The 16,605-nt window shown below is 41.1% G+C and overlaps 1 protein-coding gene across 2 annotated transcripts in view; it reads left to right on the top strand.

The window, feature by feature from the left end:
* The first annotated feature begins 9,313 nt into the window (after positions 1–9,313).
* Cdk15 (cyclin dependent kinase 15) overlaps positions 9,314–16,605 on the top strand; it is a 96,080-nt gene continuing 88,788 nt past the window's right edge. The window contains exons 1-3 of one of the 2 annotated variants that reach the window (XM_005070600.4): positions 9,314–9,554; positions 10,218–10,367; positions 10,565–10,659. In XM_005070600.4, coding sequence (XP_005070657.1) covers positions 9,429–9,554; positions 10,218–10,367; positions 10,565–10,659 — 371 coding nt within the window. In that variant the 5' untranslated portion in view covers positions 9,314–9,428. Of the gene's footprint in view, positions 9,555–10,217; positions 10,368–10,561; positions 10,660–16,605 lie in introns of both variants that reach the window. The other variant, XM_040753539.1, reaches the window with a different exon arrangement.

Here is a 16,605-nt window from a genome sequence, read left to right as displayed (position 1 = left end):
ACTTAGAGAAAATTGGGGTTGAAGAGACAAGGTGGGGTGTTGCACAGACACTGGGAAGCTGTGGCATTCAGAGAAGACGTCTAAAGGATTGGAAACAGTGCCCATGTAGTCTGAGGCCAATGGCAAAGTGTGTCTTGTACACCGTGGACCAAACCATCTCGTAGGGGCTGGTGAGGCGGCTCAACCAGTAAAGGTGCTTGCCGAGCAAACCTGACAACCCGAGTTCAAACCCTGAAACCCACGTAAAGGTGACAGAAAAGTGCTGACCCTACAAAATTGTCCTCTGAGCTCCACACTGAAGTTTTATTATGCATATAAAAAGTCCATAAACTGATACACAATAGACACAACATGATAAAAATCTATGTCCAAAAGGATATAGTTCAGAGGTAAAATGTGTGTCTGATATGTTCAAAGGCTCTGGGTTCAATCTTCATAATTGAATAAACACAAACCTCTCAAATGAGTCTGAGAGAGTGTATCAAGAAAGTAACCCTAAGTATAATAAACACTGTGTAGGCTTTTCAAGAGGTAACCTTTCTCCCACTGGAGCAGAAAGTAACCAGGTGCCTTAAATTCAGTGAGAACTGATGATATGCCTATCTGTAAGCATCTTGACAGTTATCTTTTCAGGTGGAGGAGCAGGCTACAAAATCACCGCTTTTTCACAGTGGACACCCAGGTAGACCATTCCTTTGCTATTTCTTTCAAATTAAAGTACAAGGCATTATCTGTAGAAAATAGTTTTGTTATGATATTTCCATATATGCATATGATATAGTTTCATCTTGTCTACCCTCCCTATCACTGTTTCTTATTTGTCTGCCTGGCCAATGGTCACCTACTTTCCCAATGGTACATGTTACTTTTTAGTTGTATGTGTGTGTGTATGTATGTATGTATGTATGTATGTATGTATGTATAGATACATAACTATGTATGTGTTTCTGGTGGATCTTTTGTTTCCCTTTGTTTTGTTTTGTTTTGAGACAGGGTTTCTTTTTGTAATAGCACTAGCTGTCTTGGAACTCACTCTGTAGACCAGGCTGGCATCAAAGTCACAGAGCTCTGTCTGCCTCTGCCTCCCAAGTGCTGGGACTAAAGTGTGTGCCACCACCGCCTGGCTTAGTGGATTTTTTTTTAAGGCAGGGTCTTATGTAACTTTGGATAACCTCAAACTTACTACACATCTGAGGATGTTTTACTTATTTAATATTGACATTTAATCTTGCCATGTAGCTAGCTAGCCTGGACCTAGCAGCAATCCTTCTGCCTCAGCCTCCTGAATGCTTAGTTTTAGTCATCTTAGTAACCGAGTGTTATTGGTAACTGCTTATGCCCCATCTCAATTCCAGCCCTGGAAAGTGCCGAGTGGGAACTGGGAACACACCTTCCACCAAGAAGTCAAGACCAGCTTTCCTCTGCTTATTCCCCCTCCTTCCCCTTTTCATCCTCCCCCTGTTCCTTCTCTTTCTTTCTTACTGTGTTTCTCTCTCCCTCTCCAGTTGTACCCTCTTTTTCTGATTTTGAGCCACCATCTTCCCACTTGGCTATCACAAATGGCAGCTGCACGGGGAAACAAACAGCCCGGGGCCACGCAGAAGAGCTGGAAGGGACCGTATTTCTGAAGAGAGGAAGTGAACTGAGTGTTTTGCACAAGGTTTTGAAATGCTTGATTTTCAAGATCATTATTCACACCTGGACATTTCAGGTGGCGTGTAGCCAGGGGTGGTGTGGACATAGGTAAGCATCGAAGACACTACTGGCTGAGTTGGTGTTAGTGACTGCCAGATTGAAGGAAAGTTGGGAGAGTCAAAAAATTTATGATCAACTGAATAGCATAAAGAAAAAAATTTTAATTGATGTGTGAAAATGTGGGGAAAGGACTAATACCTGAGGTGGAATCCAGTCAGCTCTTAGTTGCAAAGTCCCAGGAATTTCGAAGGAAAACAGGACCTGGTCAGTTCTCGTCCTAGCCACCAAGTGGTGCTGTTGGTACAAAGCTGTCCTCGTCCAGGAACCAGGGTCAGAAGGGGCTCAGGCACCCTGGCGATGGGACTGGAGTGGGAGCTCCCTATGCTCTCACACAGTTCCTGCCAATCAGATTTTCCATCACATTTTTTTTGCAATTTGCATTTATTTGTATTTACATACCCATAACACATGCCATCTTGGAAAGTAATAACTTCCGGTGTGTATTTTAAATAACAGTCCTAACCCTACTTCTTGGACTGGAGTGTGCGCTTCAGTGTCCAAGGCTCCAGGCTGGACTGCTTTACCACGACAGAGCAAGAAGCTTTAGGACAATGCTAACAACAACAGGAACATTTTAAAACAGAGAAAACGTCTCAACATTATTGTTTTTTGTTTGTTTTACAAATTGCACATTATTCGTTTATTTAGTGTGTATATGCCTGTGCATGTTTATACCACCTGCCTCATCACATTGCGGCATGAAGCCCTGTGTTTTCAGGATCCCACTTCCCCCATCACATATTGGATCCTGTTTGACAAAGCCAGGTACTTACACAGAACAAAGTAAGCTTAGGTGCCCATTGTCTACCAGATACGGAAGTATCTCAACATGTGTTGCTAGTCTTAGGCCAGATCAGCCGACTGCTGCTCCCACAGGTTCATGCAGGAAAGGTGTCAGGTGACCCTGTGTCAGCAAAATCCACAGCAATCAGAGAGAAAAGGCTCTTGAGTCTTTAGAAGAATATTCCTTCCTTAGATCTTTGACAATTTCACACAGTATACAATGTATCTTACTTAGATCTTTGACAATTTCACATAGTATACAATGTATCTTACTTAGTTCTTTGACAATTTCACACAGTATACAGTGTATCTTAGTTCTTTGCCAATTTCACACAGTATACAATGTATCTTGATCATATCCACCTCCTACCCACCCTTTCATCTCCTCCTGGTTACCCTACAATATGTGCCCCACCCTATCTTTTTATGATTCACTGAGTTCAGTTAGACCCAACTGCATATTCATGGGTGTGGGACCATCTACTGGATGTTGATCCACAACAGGAAAACTACTGTTTTGGAGGTGAAGGCCATGATGTGGGAAAAGCCAGAATATGAGGCAGGAATCTATTATCAGGCCAAGGAACATGGAATGCGTTTTTACTGTCCACTAGCCCTGTACATGCTAAAGAAGGACATATCCCTGATTACACTTCCAACCCCTGAGAAAATAGAATTTAAAGTCAGAAAACTAAACATAGTAATTGGGTATTTGACATTTCTGTGCAGACAATACCCAAGCAATGCCAAAATTCTGAATTTTGGAACATGGCCATTTTCTTTGCATATGCTTTTTGTAAACACCACCAGTTGGTACCTTTTTCTTTCTTTAAAATAGTGAAAATAAAAGACAATGTGGAAACTAATATCACCAGTTTCACAATGGAAAGTAAGCACAAACAAATAGCACATTAATATGCAGTATTAATACAATACATGAAGCATACATGCAAGCAAAGGTACAAGGGAGACCTAGATACCGTGTCTGGTGACTATTCTTGGTTGTCAACTTGACTACATCTAGAATTAACTACAACTCCAGTGTCTGACTGGATTATTTGAAATGGGAAGACCCACCCAAAATCCAGATCATTTGAGGTGGGAAAATCCACCTCAAATCTGGGTCACACTCTCTGGGGGCTAACTGTATACATGAAATAAGGAAGCTTTTGCCTTTTGCCTGCTCATTATCGCTCTTGCTTCATTCATATTAGAGCCTGCTTCTTTGGGATTCTGACATATATTGAAGACCAGCTGAGACATCAGCCTCATGGATTGAACAACTACTGGATTCTTGGACTTTCAGTTGGGAGACGCTATTGTTGAACTAACTGAACCACAAGCCTGTAAGCCACTTTAATAAATCTCATGTATATTTTCTATCAGTTCTGTTTCTCTAGAGAACCTGACTAATATACCATGTGTTTGCAATTCTGCGTGGTGTCAGCACATAGAACGCTCCATCTTGCCTGCCCAAAATGTACACGTCTTTTTACCAAAGATGATATCACATGCCCCTGATTAATGAGACAGTTGCTTACCTATTCCTGCCCTATTCAGAATGCAATGAATCATTTAAATTGAGGAATCATAATGAATAAGGAATACAACCAAACACAGATTTCATGTCTTCTATGAAAATATAGTTTATTAGTACTTTTTCATTAAATACATTTGTGAAGTTTACTATGTTGCCTTTGGAGAGTTTTATAAATTGTGTTTTCTAAAATTAGTTACTTTTGGAAGGCTACATAAACTGAAGGACTCTGTTCACCCAGTGTCAAAATGGGTGTTGTAATCATACCCATCTCGTTGCCATGATGATACTATGAGCATCAGTCACTGAGGCAGCGTGTAGCTTGGTACCAAGCATCACAATAGGGGCTATCACAACTGTTGTTATTTTATTGAAAGCCTTCCCATTTTTATTAGAAATGGGCAGGAATAAAAATAAACAAATAGGTAGACAGACAGATAGATAGATGTGGACTCTGTGAATGTACTTTAAGAAATACTGTTTTTCTGCTTCTTTATTCAGAATATTCTAGGGGTTTTGTTTTGTTTTGTTTTTGTTAGTTGGTTTTGTTGTTTTTGAGACAGGATCTCAGTATGTAACCCTGGTTGGTGTGGAATTCTCTATGTAGAGCAGGTTAGCCTGGAATATGTGGCAATCCTTCTGCCTCCCCATTTTCAACTTTGTAGGATTTTTGTTTTGTTTTACTTTTTATAACTTTATTGGTTACTGCTATTTATTTCTTTACTTACTTAAATTCTTTCTTAATTTCCTTGTGGGGAAGCTTGTTGGGGAGATCACTCATTCTGAATAAGATTCCTGCCTCAAAAGCATGAAGACCCAAGTTCAGATCCCTAGAAGCCATATAAAAAACCCCAAGTGGTGGTGGTGGCACATGCCATACAAAAAAAACCCAATGTGGCAGACGGGAGTGGGGGGAGGGGAGTGGGGAGGGGTGAGAGCCCAATAATTAAAGTCAGTCTAGACAAATCAGTAAGCATTGTGTTATCTAGGGACCATATCTCAAAACATAAAAGTGGAGAGACATCGAGGAAAGATACCAACATCAACCTCTGGCTTCCATGCGCATACATGCACACGTGCACAAATCCACATTAGAGGGTATATATACCATACACCAAAAAAGTCTCTTTAGCCCCAGCATTATTTTTTTCTGGAATATTTTAAAGTAAGCCTAGAAATTCCCATTCCCCTCATAAACCCTTCAGCATGCATCCCTAACTATGGGATTGTTTTTAATAACCATGCCAATTAAAAGTAATCTGTTAGAATAATGAGATGCAATGTTTAAATCTCAATGCTAGTCTCAGAAATGCCATTTTACAATTGGTCTATTAGAATTAGAATCCAAAAAAAATATGGCATCTATCATGTTACATTGATACATTCATCTGTTGTGTCTTATTTATTTAATTTGTAGGGTTTAGCTCTCACTCTCTCTTTTTGTTTGTTTTTAATGGAGTGTCTGGTTTCAAACTGGCCTTAAACTGGGAACCCTTGGCCTTCCTATGTGTCACAAACTTGCTCCACAGCTCCTCCGTGTTGCCCTCATCCCACCCCAGGGTCTTGCTGTGTCTCCAGGCTGTCATCATTCTTATGACAATCCTCCTGCCTCGGCTGTCCAAATGCTGGGCTTACAAGGTATGAGCTACCACTTTGGGGTCTTTTGTCTCATTTCTTTATGACAGGAGTACCACATTATAGACATCATTCTTCATTTTGTTTCCTCATCTAAACAATGCACCTTGATGATCACTCTGTCATTAAATAAAGATGGAATTCTAGTTCTGAGTATTCCATCCTGTGGGCTTTAGTGATTATTTCCAACATTTCTTTCTTTCTTTCTTTCTTTTTTTTTTTTTTTTGGTTTTCCAAGACAGAGTTTCTCTGTGGCTTTAGAGACTGTCCTCGAACTAGTTCTTGTAGACCAGGCTGGTCTCGAACTCACAGAGATCCACCTGCCTCTGCCTCCCGAGTGCTGGGATTAAAGGTGTGCACCACCACTGCCCGGCTATTTTCAATATTTCTGACTGTATTTTTTCATGTTAGTACTGTGGGACACCTGTGATTACCCACATATTCAAGAAAAATTATTAGATCATATTCCCCCCCCCCAAATTGTTAAATCTAATAAAAGCAGAATGGAAATGGGAGACATAACAAACTCTCAAACACAGTAATTTGAATTCACAAGGTTTGAGAAAGAAAAAATGAACGCCAAAATATGATAGAGAGACTAAACTGAAATTATCAGTAACCTGCAATTTTATTGCTAAGTAAAAAAAGGGGGGGGCAGGCAGGGTGCGGTGCACATACCTGTAATCCCACACTCAGAGGTGGAGGCAGGAGGATCAGGAATTTATAGGCATCCTTGGCTACACAGTAAGTTCAAGTCCAGTCTACACTACATGGGACTTTCCCAGAACACCATATTGATAGATAAGTAAATAAGTAAAAGAATGAATGAAGGAACAGAAGCTACCATTTGTCTTAAGCCTGGAAAGAAGACTGAAGAGAAAGAGGAGCACGGGTAATGCAAGCCCAGGGAAACAGGAGGGGAAGGAAGAGGGTGAGGCAGTCGGGTGAGCCACTCGGAGCTGCCCTGAGGGTCTTGCTGCACAGCTGAGTGCCCCTGCCCACAGAGCTTCAGTTTGTGTTTTCTGTTTAGGGTGGGGCAGGCTCAGGATCTTCTTGCTGTCAATCAGCTTCCCACTGGCAGCTCTTCACCGCAGGGACGCAGTGACAGTGCGCATGCCTGCAGCAGGCAGGGCGGCCTCTAGGACATACACCAGTCTGCAGAAGGCCACAGCCTAGTCGATCTGAAGCATAAACTGCTATCATGCACAATTTGCCGGGAAATCATTTCAATCCCTGCCCTTGTTCAGAAATCTTTGGTAGCAAAATAAAAAACGATCGTTTTGGACACAGAGCTAGAAAACATCTTTAAAAGTCATCTGTTTTTCCTCAGACTTCAGCAAACCATGAATTATTTAATTTCTGAAAATTCTGAAGGATATTTTACAGTTTCACTTCCGTATTCCTCTCTAGTACATAAGCAGCGATTTAAACCTTTAAAAGCCATATATACTGCCGCTCCCCCCCCACACACAAACACACACATATACAGAGAGAAATTAAAACAACCAGATAGCCTATTCAAGCATGTTTGTAGGTTAACTACATAATACCTTCGGCCAACACAAATGCTGGTCATTTAAAAATTTTAAAACTTACTTGACATGGTAAGTCACTGTAATTCTGGCAATTGGAATTACTGAGGCAGGAGGCTTGCCACAAGTTGGAGGCTACTGTGAGCTACATACTGAGTGAGTTCCAGGCTAGCCAGGACTACAGAAGGAAATACTCTCCAACATACACCAATATGAAACTATCACAAGCTGGGCCTAGATCAAAGATTTATTATTTTGTGTTTTAGTAAGGTCTTTTTATGGAGTCCAGGCTGGCCTCAGACTCAGGATCCTAAGTGCTGTGTCACCACATCCAGCTAGGATATGATTTGTCTATGATAAAACCCATAATCTTCTTTGAGGGAAGAGTTATCGATTCTTTAATTTTTTAATATTTTAGTCTATTAGGTAAGTGTATGCCACGGTACACATATGGAACTCAAGGGACAATTTGCCAAGGTCAGTCCTCTCCTCCCATCTGCGGTGCCGATGCTGAACTCAATCAGCCGGCTTGGTGGTGGGGACATTTATCCAATGAACCATCTCACAGATCCCAAATGAGAGTTTCTGACACAATTTACTATAATGAATAAGTGAAAATGTATTACGATGATAAAGTAATCTCTCAGTAATGTCAGTCAAGTGTTTCACTGGTTTTGAGGTGGCACAGTGTTTACGCCTCATCTTTGTTCTGTGCGTCATTGGTCTCTCTTACTTTCCATCTCTCTTTTTAGAAGTCTCAGATTTTAGTGAGTCTTTAACAAGTCTACCCTTAGAACTTATGCAGCAATTTGTTTCTCCTTTTGTCTTGAAACATTGTAGCCCAGGCTGGCCTCTAAGTCATAACAAATTTCTTGTTTGTTTCCCAAGTGCTGAGAATACAGGCTTGGGTCCCCATACCTTACTTTCTTGTAGAAATTTTGAAATAAAACTTAAAATACATGCTCAAGATTAAATTCCATGAAATTTAAAATTTAATATCTGGAAGTTCAGATGTTAAACATCCATAATACTATTGTGATAATAGACATAGCTCTTTTTCTTAGAGGAATTTTAGCCTACATCCTGTAGTTGGCATATGACAATGGCAATAATGTTATGAGTCTCTCACAGAACAAAAGTTCTGCCCAAGATCACAGACTACAAAGCAGTTTGATCCAGCTGCCAGTGGGAAGCTGATTGACAGCAAGATATAGTATTTACATACACTAATATATATTTAATGGAAGGAATGGGGGAAATAGGAAGATACCTTATGCTCACATACACAGAAGAAACACTCTTCTGTTTCTTCTTTATTTGAGAAATAATCTTTCTCCATAGTCCAGGCTGGTCTTGAACTCACCATCCTCCTACTTCAGCCTACAAAGCACTAAGATTACAAGTGTGCACACACCCGGCTCCAACTCCTCTCTGCACCATCGATTCTCATTACTGCGGAGTATTACCATCATGGGTGTTTATTACATGGCATTTGAATAAATGAAGGAATGACTGCCCTGTCGGAATATGAGATGTGCTTTAACTTAAAGGCAGAGGTGCAGAAGGAATCTTCGCCTTCTTCCCATACTGTACTCTGTCATTTCTTTGACTCTAACAGTCGGTTAGATTGCAAATTTGCTCTAATGTTGGAAAATCAACCTGAGTCAGATTGCAGAAGTGGCTCACATCTACAATCCCAGAACTGGAGAAGCTGAGACAGGAGGATTACTTCGAGTTTAAGGATAGATGGGCTATTGTGGGAGACATTGCCTCAAATGAAAAAAAGAAAAAGAGTTTGAAAACCAAAAGGCTTTCGGATGAAAGCAAGGGACAAAAGACTCCTCAGTTGTCCCCTATAGTACCAGGAGAGCCCAAGAAACACGTTTATCAGTGCAAATTCCAAAAAAGCGAGTGTAGCCTCAGCACTGACTTGTGCCTGGAGTAAGAGCCTCCTTGTTTTCGGGTGTGCACACATGAACACCAGCCGCTGCGGTTTTGCTGCGTAGTTCCTTGCACTGATAAGCAAAAAACTGCTGAAGTCATGAGGCTGCTCCCGACAGAGCCCTCATGTGAGTCATACGAAAGCTCCACTCTGCTGACCTCTGGCAAAAAAGGGAGTGAATGAGGACAGGAGAGGCGGATGGGGAGAGGTTCAAGTGCGGGTTTTCCCTTGAACCTGGACTATTATGGGTCAGGAGCTGTGTGCAAAGAGGCTACAGCCAGGATGCAGTTGCTACCACCATTCGGAGAGAGGGGAGGCGCACAGCTGTCAGAGAAGCCAGCCTGGGAGCACCGAGGCTGCTGTGCTCGAGGTATTTGTATCCCGGGAGGAGCATCTTTCTTTATTGGTAAATCAAGCAATTCAGACAGCGCTCCCTTTTGTAGCAGGGTCTGATTTCTCTGCGGTAGGTCTAAACTCGTAAAAAGAAAATTCTATTAAAGTCACAGAGGATTTATGGCCGAAGTTATCAAGTTTTGGGGTGTGCTTGTAAACCAGGAGAGGGGAACAATTTTTGGCTTTGGTCTCTTTTGACTTGAAATAGAGAAAGTGGTTCTCCTCTGGCCATCTCCAAGCCACTAAATGCCAGGGCTGAACTGGAGAGGGCAAGCTGCCACACTGGTAGGTCTGCTGTGGATTCTCAGTAATTAGCTCATGATGATTAGCAGTGTCTTACTGGATCATTCTAGGCATTCCATTAAGGACACAGGAGCGTGGGTGGGCACGGGGGAGACTGAGTTAAACAGAGAGATCGGAAAATATCCATCAAGGAGACTGGGTGAAATTGCGCAGGTGAAGGAGAAATTTGGTATTTCAGCGAATGGTCTCTAAGGGATCTGATTTTCAGGAGAGGTACCTTTAGGGGGTGGAGGGAGCTTAGAAAAAAAATAAAACAAACGAACAGGCAAATAAAACAAAGCAAAGGTTTTGCCAGCCACCAAATTGAGTGTGTACTCGTACTTTCTTTTTCCTCTAGCTAACAGACATAAAAGGAGCAACTTGTTCCAAGTCTTCATTTCACCCCACGGGACTCCAGGCCCCTGGTGGCCAGAAGCTGGAGAGCAAAAGGCCACGGAGTAACAGTGACTCTTTTCAGGAAGAGAATCTGAGGCAGGGCTTGCCATGGGTGAGTGAGCCATTGACAGGCATCAAGAAGAATGCCATGGGTGTCTAGGGAAACTGGTCTCCACCTTCCAGGGATGCTTGTGTGGTCCCCCCCCCCATACACACAGGCTGTCTAATGTTCTTGGGGAAAAGACAAGTCAACATTATTTTTGAAGTGTCCTTTCTGTCTTCTTACCTCTCACGCTACCCCATAAGCAGAAGAAGAGCCTCCCTTTTGGGGCAGCCTCGTCTTATTTGAACTTGGAGAAGCTGGGTGAAGGTTCTTATGCTACAGTTTACAAGGGGATTAGCAGGTGAGTGATTTGTCAAACACTTTAGATGGGGGTGTCTCCTATTGCATTATAAATCCAGCCGAGGTACCACAGCCGCTCACAGTCTTTGGGACTGTGACAGGACATCTGGGCCAACAGGAAGGAGATGTGGTGATTTTAACATCCTTGAAAACAAAAACAAAAAAACCCCACAACACAGCTTCTTTTTTGGCTAAAATCAACCACTAAAGAGGGTTGACTTCCTTCTCTGTTGACCCAAAGAGCAATTACTACCTATAGAGAAACCCAGTAAGGTGTCTCTAGGGAGTTTTTCTTATCCCTTCCTAAATCTCAAAGTGTGGCATTGTAGTGTGAAATGTTTTTTTTTTTTTTACTCTTTTGGCTTTTCAAAGGGCCCAGCACCCAAATAAATACATTCTTAGTTATCAGTGTCTGCCCTTAGCTTGACTTGTTTCTTGCCAGCTTTTCTTAACCCAAATTATCCCATCTATCTTTGGCCTCGGGGCTTTTATCTTTCTTTATACCTGTATACCTTTTCTTTTCCTCTTACTCCATGTCGGGCTGTGTGACTGGGTGGCTGGCCCCTGGTGTCCTCCGTTCCTTATTCTCTTGATCCTTCCCTTCCTTAATTCTCCTTCTATTTATTCTCTCTGCTTGCCAGCCCTGCCTAACCTTGCTCCTGCCTCGATATTGGCCGTTCAGCTCTTTACTAGACCATCAGGTGTTTGAGACAGGCAAAGAATCACAGCTTCACAGAGTTAAACAAATGCAGCATAAACAAAAGTCACACATCTTAAAATGAGATTCCTCAATATGAGATATGCAAAAAACTATGTCCTATATTTTCTGCATCTGTAAAATATACAAAATGGCTGGGAAAAGAGAATGTTTATTCAAAACCCAGGTACTGGTTCTAAGATGGAATTCTGGTCTTTCTGGTTGCCTTCTAGTAAGTTACCCTTACTTTCTTACCAAAAGTTGGAAAACTTTATCCTTTAATATATGGTACTCCAGCCAGGCGTTGGTGGCGCATGCCTTTAATCCCAGCACTCGGGAGGCAGAGGCAGGCGGATCTCTGTGAGTTCGAGGCCAGCCTGGTCTACAAAGTGAGTTCCAGGACAGCCTCCAAAGCTACAGAGAAATCCTGTCTCGAAAAAACCAAAAAAAATATGGTACTCCAACAGAGAAAATGATGACTTAATGGTAGTCATATTTAAAAAAATATAAATATTATAAAACTAAGTATTTTTATTTAGAATTTGTATACCTATTGCTGTCTTGGTTAAAATAATAATATTAGGGAAATGCGATCTAAAATGCATTGTATAGAACCAGAATTTGATTCATGACCACGAATTATGCCAAGAACTAAAAATACAAAATATTTCCTTCAATGTACTCAGCTCAGTGTTAGGATAAAAGTGCATTAGAAATGCTTCGATGTGAGCTCACAGCCATATAAAAACCCAGGGGGAGCTACGCATTCTTATAGCCCCAGCACTGTGAGAAGAAGAAAGAGTGGAGACAGGAGGATTGGTGACGCCTGCTAGCCACAAGACTAGCTCCAAGTTCAGCAAGAGACCTCGCCACAAAAGAATAATGTATGTACCGCATCTAAGAAAGGAATCATATACTTCTAGGATTATATACATGCATGTGTATTTATATCACATAGGAGGGGGAGGGAGGTTTATAATATAGTAAATAAGAATAAGAACTGGCTTTAAACATACATGAAAGCTGGGCCAGGTAAATAGTCACTGTACTATGAGCTAATATGAAGAGAGACCCAGAGCTGAGGAGGAAGGAGGAGGAGGGAGGAGTGACGGTACCTACAGAACAACATGTATTCCACAGTCCTGTTTAAGGGAAAAAACAGTGCTCACGTGGATTGTAATGTACACAGAGGAGTCTGAGGACAAGAGATTTACTTTAGTGGTTGAAACTGGAGACTGCCATGAACACATGACATTTATGATGTAAAATCGCATCTTCAGGTACGGTGTGGTGGCCAATACCCGTAGTCCTATCTCTCAGAAGGCGGCGACAGGCCTATAGAAGGCCTGCGGGGCAGAGTGAGATCTTAGCTCAAAAAATCCTGTCTTAGATAGTCTAGACAATGCAAGAAGACTGAGACCGAAGATCATTTTTCAGATTGTAGCATGGTCTTTCTAGAAAGCCCAAGACAATCCACTTTAAATTATCAGACCTAGTAACACATGGCAATTGTCTGATCAATTACAAAGTCAATACAAGTTGCTTATGTATTAGAAAAAACTATTTAGGAAATACAGTAGAGAAAATAATTCTCACAGCAGCAACAAAATATAATTGTCAGTATTAAAATGAGCAGGACTCATGAAGACTTGCTATGACACACAGAAGACTTAAATCATACAGTTTGCTGTAATCGACTAGTATTTCTGTGCTGTGAATATTTATTATGTCCCATGCCATGGTTTATCTGTTAGGAATACTTTGGAGAACTAGAGACAAATCCTTCCACACTTGTGGAGTGAGGGAGGAGCACCAGACCATAGACAAACTAGAAAAATAGTGAATCAGAGGGGGCTGAGCATGAAGGGATGGAACGGGAAGTTCCGAGAGAAGACGCCATCAAGGCGATCACAACTTTAAAAAGAGCGAAAAGAAGAGGCTTCCCCAAGAAAGAAATGTTTGGACAGGGAACCTGAGGGAGGTGACAGGGCTAGATGTAGGGACACAGAGGGCAACTCAAAGCAGAGTTGGAAGGAGGTGATGGCTGGGAGGAGCTAGTGGGAGCGTGTGTACCGCGGTGGATTACAAGGTGCTTGCAGATACAGGACGGTTAGAACCTAAAACCATGGAGATGACATTGATTCTCTGACTTTGGCTTTTGATGTGTACTAACTAGAAGTGTTCCTTGAAATACTTAAGGAAGCGGTGATTAGACACCCGTGGCTCCCGGGAACCCAAATCCATGGATACTCAAATCACTTTCCAAAAAATGGCACAGTATTTGCATATAACCCAATACAATGAAAATGCTACGCAAATAGTTGGACATGGTATTATATAGGGAATGACATGAAAAAAGTCAATATACATTAAAATATTTTCAATCTGTGGTTGGTTGAATACACATACATGGTACCCACAGACACAGAGAGCTGCTTTTATAGCTTAAGCACAATTAAAATTGTGTAGCAAAGGTATAAATGATAGATCAAAGATATTTTTAAAAATCCAGGTCTTGATAATATAGCCCTGTTAACCTGGAATTCAGTATGTAGATTAGACTGATCTTGAGCTTGTAATCTTTCCTATCAGTAACTTAGTGCTAGGATTACAGCATGCACCACCACACCTGGCAGAAAAATGATTTTTAAAAGGTCTGGATATGTACAAATCTAAATGATTAGTAAAATTTAATAAATGAACATACTGACCTTTCAAGTCAGTAGGTAACAGAAAATCCTCCCCTATACAGCGCTAGGACAGTTAGCCTTTTTGAAAATTGAATGTAGAATAAGAATACAGTGGAGTAAAGATTTAAATGAACAAGAGAATACACAGTAACTGGATATAAGGTGAACTGGGCGCAGCCTTTGAGCTGGCGAGGTCTTTGAGCTGGTGAGGTCTGTGTGTGCATTTAACGTTTGACATACAGGAGTGTGGTGTTCACGGTGCCCATCTGTCCATCTGTGTTCCAGACAGCACTGACTCCAAGACACTTTAGCGAGTCACTGAAACACAGCTATAGTTAATCAATGCTGGCAACCCTAGACAAAAAATCAAGTTCTTTTACAATAAATGCCTTCAGCCTTTCAAAACTGCCTATTTACCACGATTATTGAAGAGCAGTGGAAATTCTGAAAGTGCAGAGCATTTCTAAACATATTTAACCAAAAAGGGTTTTTGAGGGTGAGTGGAATAGAATTTTACAGACTCATGATCTCAGTAAAATATTTTGGGAAATACTAAACATAAAAATTTCTTAAGTTCAAAACTTAAAAGACAAGTGAAAGCAAGTGGTAAAAATCTATGTAAGACATTCCTGTAAAAAGATGAGAGAAGGACAAAATAAACAGAAAAGGCTGGGAGAAATACAGTTCCAAAAGCAGAGAAATTAAAGCTAAAAAGCGATACACACATAGGACAGACTGTGAAGGTGAAAACAGAACTAAGCCAGCACTGATGAGGGGTTTGGCAGAGTGGCCTGGGCATAAACGGAAGAGTTTCCAAGGGGAAAATCTGCCAAAACCAAGGCACAAAATTAAATGGTATTGAATTATAGCCCAAAGAATAAAATATCTATGAATCTCTGCTGCACCAAATGAATGATTCAATAAATTAATAAATAAAACAGAAGAAATAAATCTCCATGCAAAAGAATTCCAGATATCTTACACAGATCTACTCTCTCAGAAGAGGATGTCAGCGGATCTATTCCCAAAGTGCAAGTTACACTTAGGGACGTCAATCCTAAAATAGGGGTGTGGGAGGTCACTTTACGGTAGACATTCTACAACTGCTACCTCAGACAGGCATTTACAATCAACATCAAAAGTCCCAAGTCATGACAAAGGAGAGCCCCTGTGACACAGTATGGTCAAGATGGCTCTTGACCTTCCCCTAATTCAGAATCCCAGTTTAATCTTAAGAGAAACTTCAGGAAAAAAAACTCAAGAAAGGAGCAGCACTCTACAAAGTTCTTAGCCAGTGCGCCTCAAAACTATCAAGGTCACCAAACACAAGGAAAATCTGGCAAATTGCACAGCCAAGAGGAGCCTAGGGAGGCACAACAGCTAACGGAGCCCTGGATAGCATCTTGGACAATAAGAAGGACATGAAACAAAAGCTGAAGAAATCCTAATGTGCTTTAATAGCAATGTATCAATATTGGTTCATTAATTATCATTATTTTACACTAGTTCAATGTTTTCTTTTGTTTTGTGGGGCAGATTCATGTATTTCACTTCTGGCTCAACTTCATATGTAGCTGAGGATAGCCTTGATCCTCCTATCTCTATCTCCCAAGTGCAGAATTACAGGTGTGGTTCACTGTATCCAGTTTGGTTCATCAGTTGTTACAGTTATGCCTTACTAAGAGTCAACAGTAGAAGAAACAGAGTGCAGGGATATGGGGACTTTTTATACTATCTTCTCAGTTTTTCTAGATTTCTAAAATTGTTCTTTAAAATTGAAATTTAAAGCAAAAAATCAAATCAAATGAAAAATTATGATGATCATTTCTGTGCCTAAATCTTTTCCCATAGCCCCCATTATTTCCTTAAGGGAAACAGTCTCACACTAGCCCAAGCTAGTCTCTGAAACTCACCACATAACCCAGTCTGACCTTGTGGCAACCTTCCTCCTACCTCAGCCTCTCAAGGGCTAGGGTTACAACAGGAGCCACCAAGCCCATCACAGTATTCTTAAAATAACCCAAACTGCAAGTTATAGGAATTTGGAATTGGCAGAACACACTGTGGTACGATAAGATATAGCATTATTAAATATCACAGTGTATAAGAGTGAATGATAAAACCAGGCATGGTGGCTTATGCTTGTTACCCCAGCACTTGAAAAGTCAAGGCAAGAGGATCATTATGAGTTCAAGACCAACTTGTCTTGAAAAGATCATGAATGGTAAGAGAAAATGTGAAACCCAGAGGGAACAGATTATTGACAGTGGATCTCACTGTATTAGAAACAACAAGGTCGGGGGAAAAATCTTCTTGACTCTCTATACTTACTTAATATAACAAAAAAATAATTGTAAATAAATGAATGGAAAGTAGAGGGAGGGAGGGAGAGAATGGTGAGACCTAGGTAAATCAGGGAGTACTTTGGAGAATACTGCAAGTCACTGACTTTTAGCAGGCTCTTTCAGGAGAATTGAAAGCTGGATGTCAGCCTAGGCTACATTGCAAGACCCCATCTCAACAAAACAAAACAAATAACCACATTTCCCTACCCTCCACA

The sequence above is a fragment of the Mesocricetus auratus genome, unplaced genomic scaffold (assembly GCF_017639785.1).
Source record: "Mesocricetus auratus isolate SY011 unplaced genomic scaffold, BCM_Maur_2.0 Super-Scaffold_100010, whole genome shotgun sequence".
Classification (NCBI taxonomy): Eukaryota; Metazoa; Chordata; class Mammalia; order Rodentia; family Cricetidae; genus Mesocricetus; species Mesocricetus auratus.
Note: the sequence above shows the minus strand (reverse complement) of the source record. Positions and strands in the feature narration are given on the sequence as shown.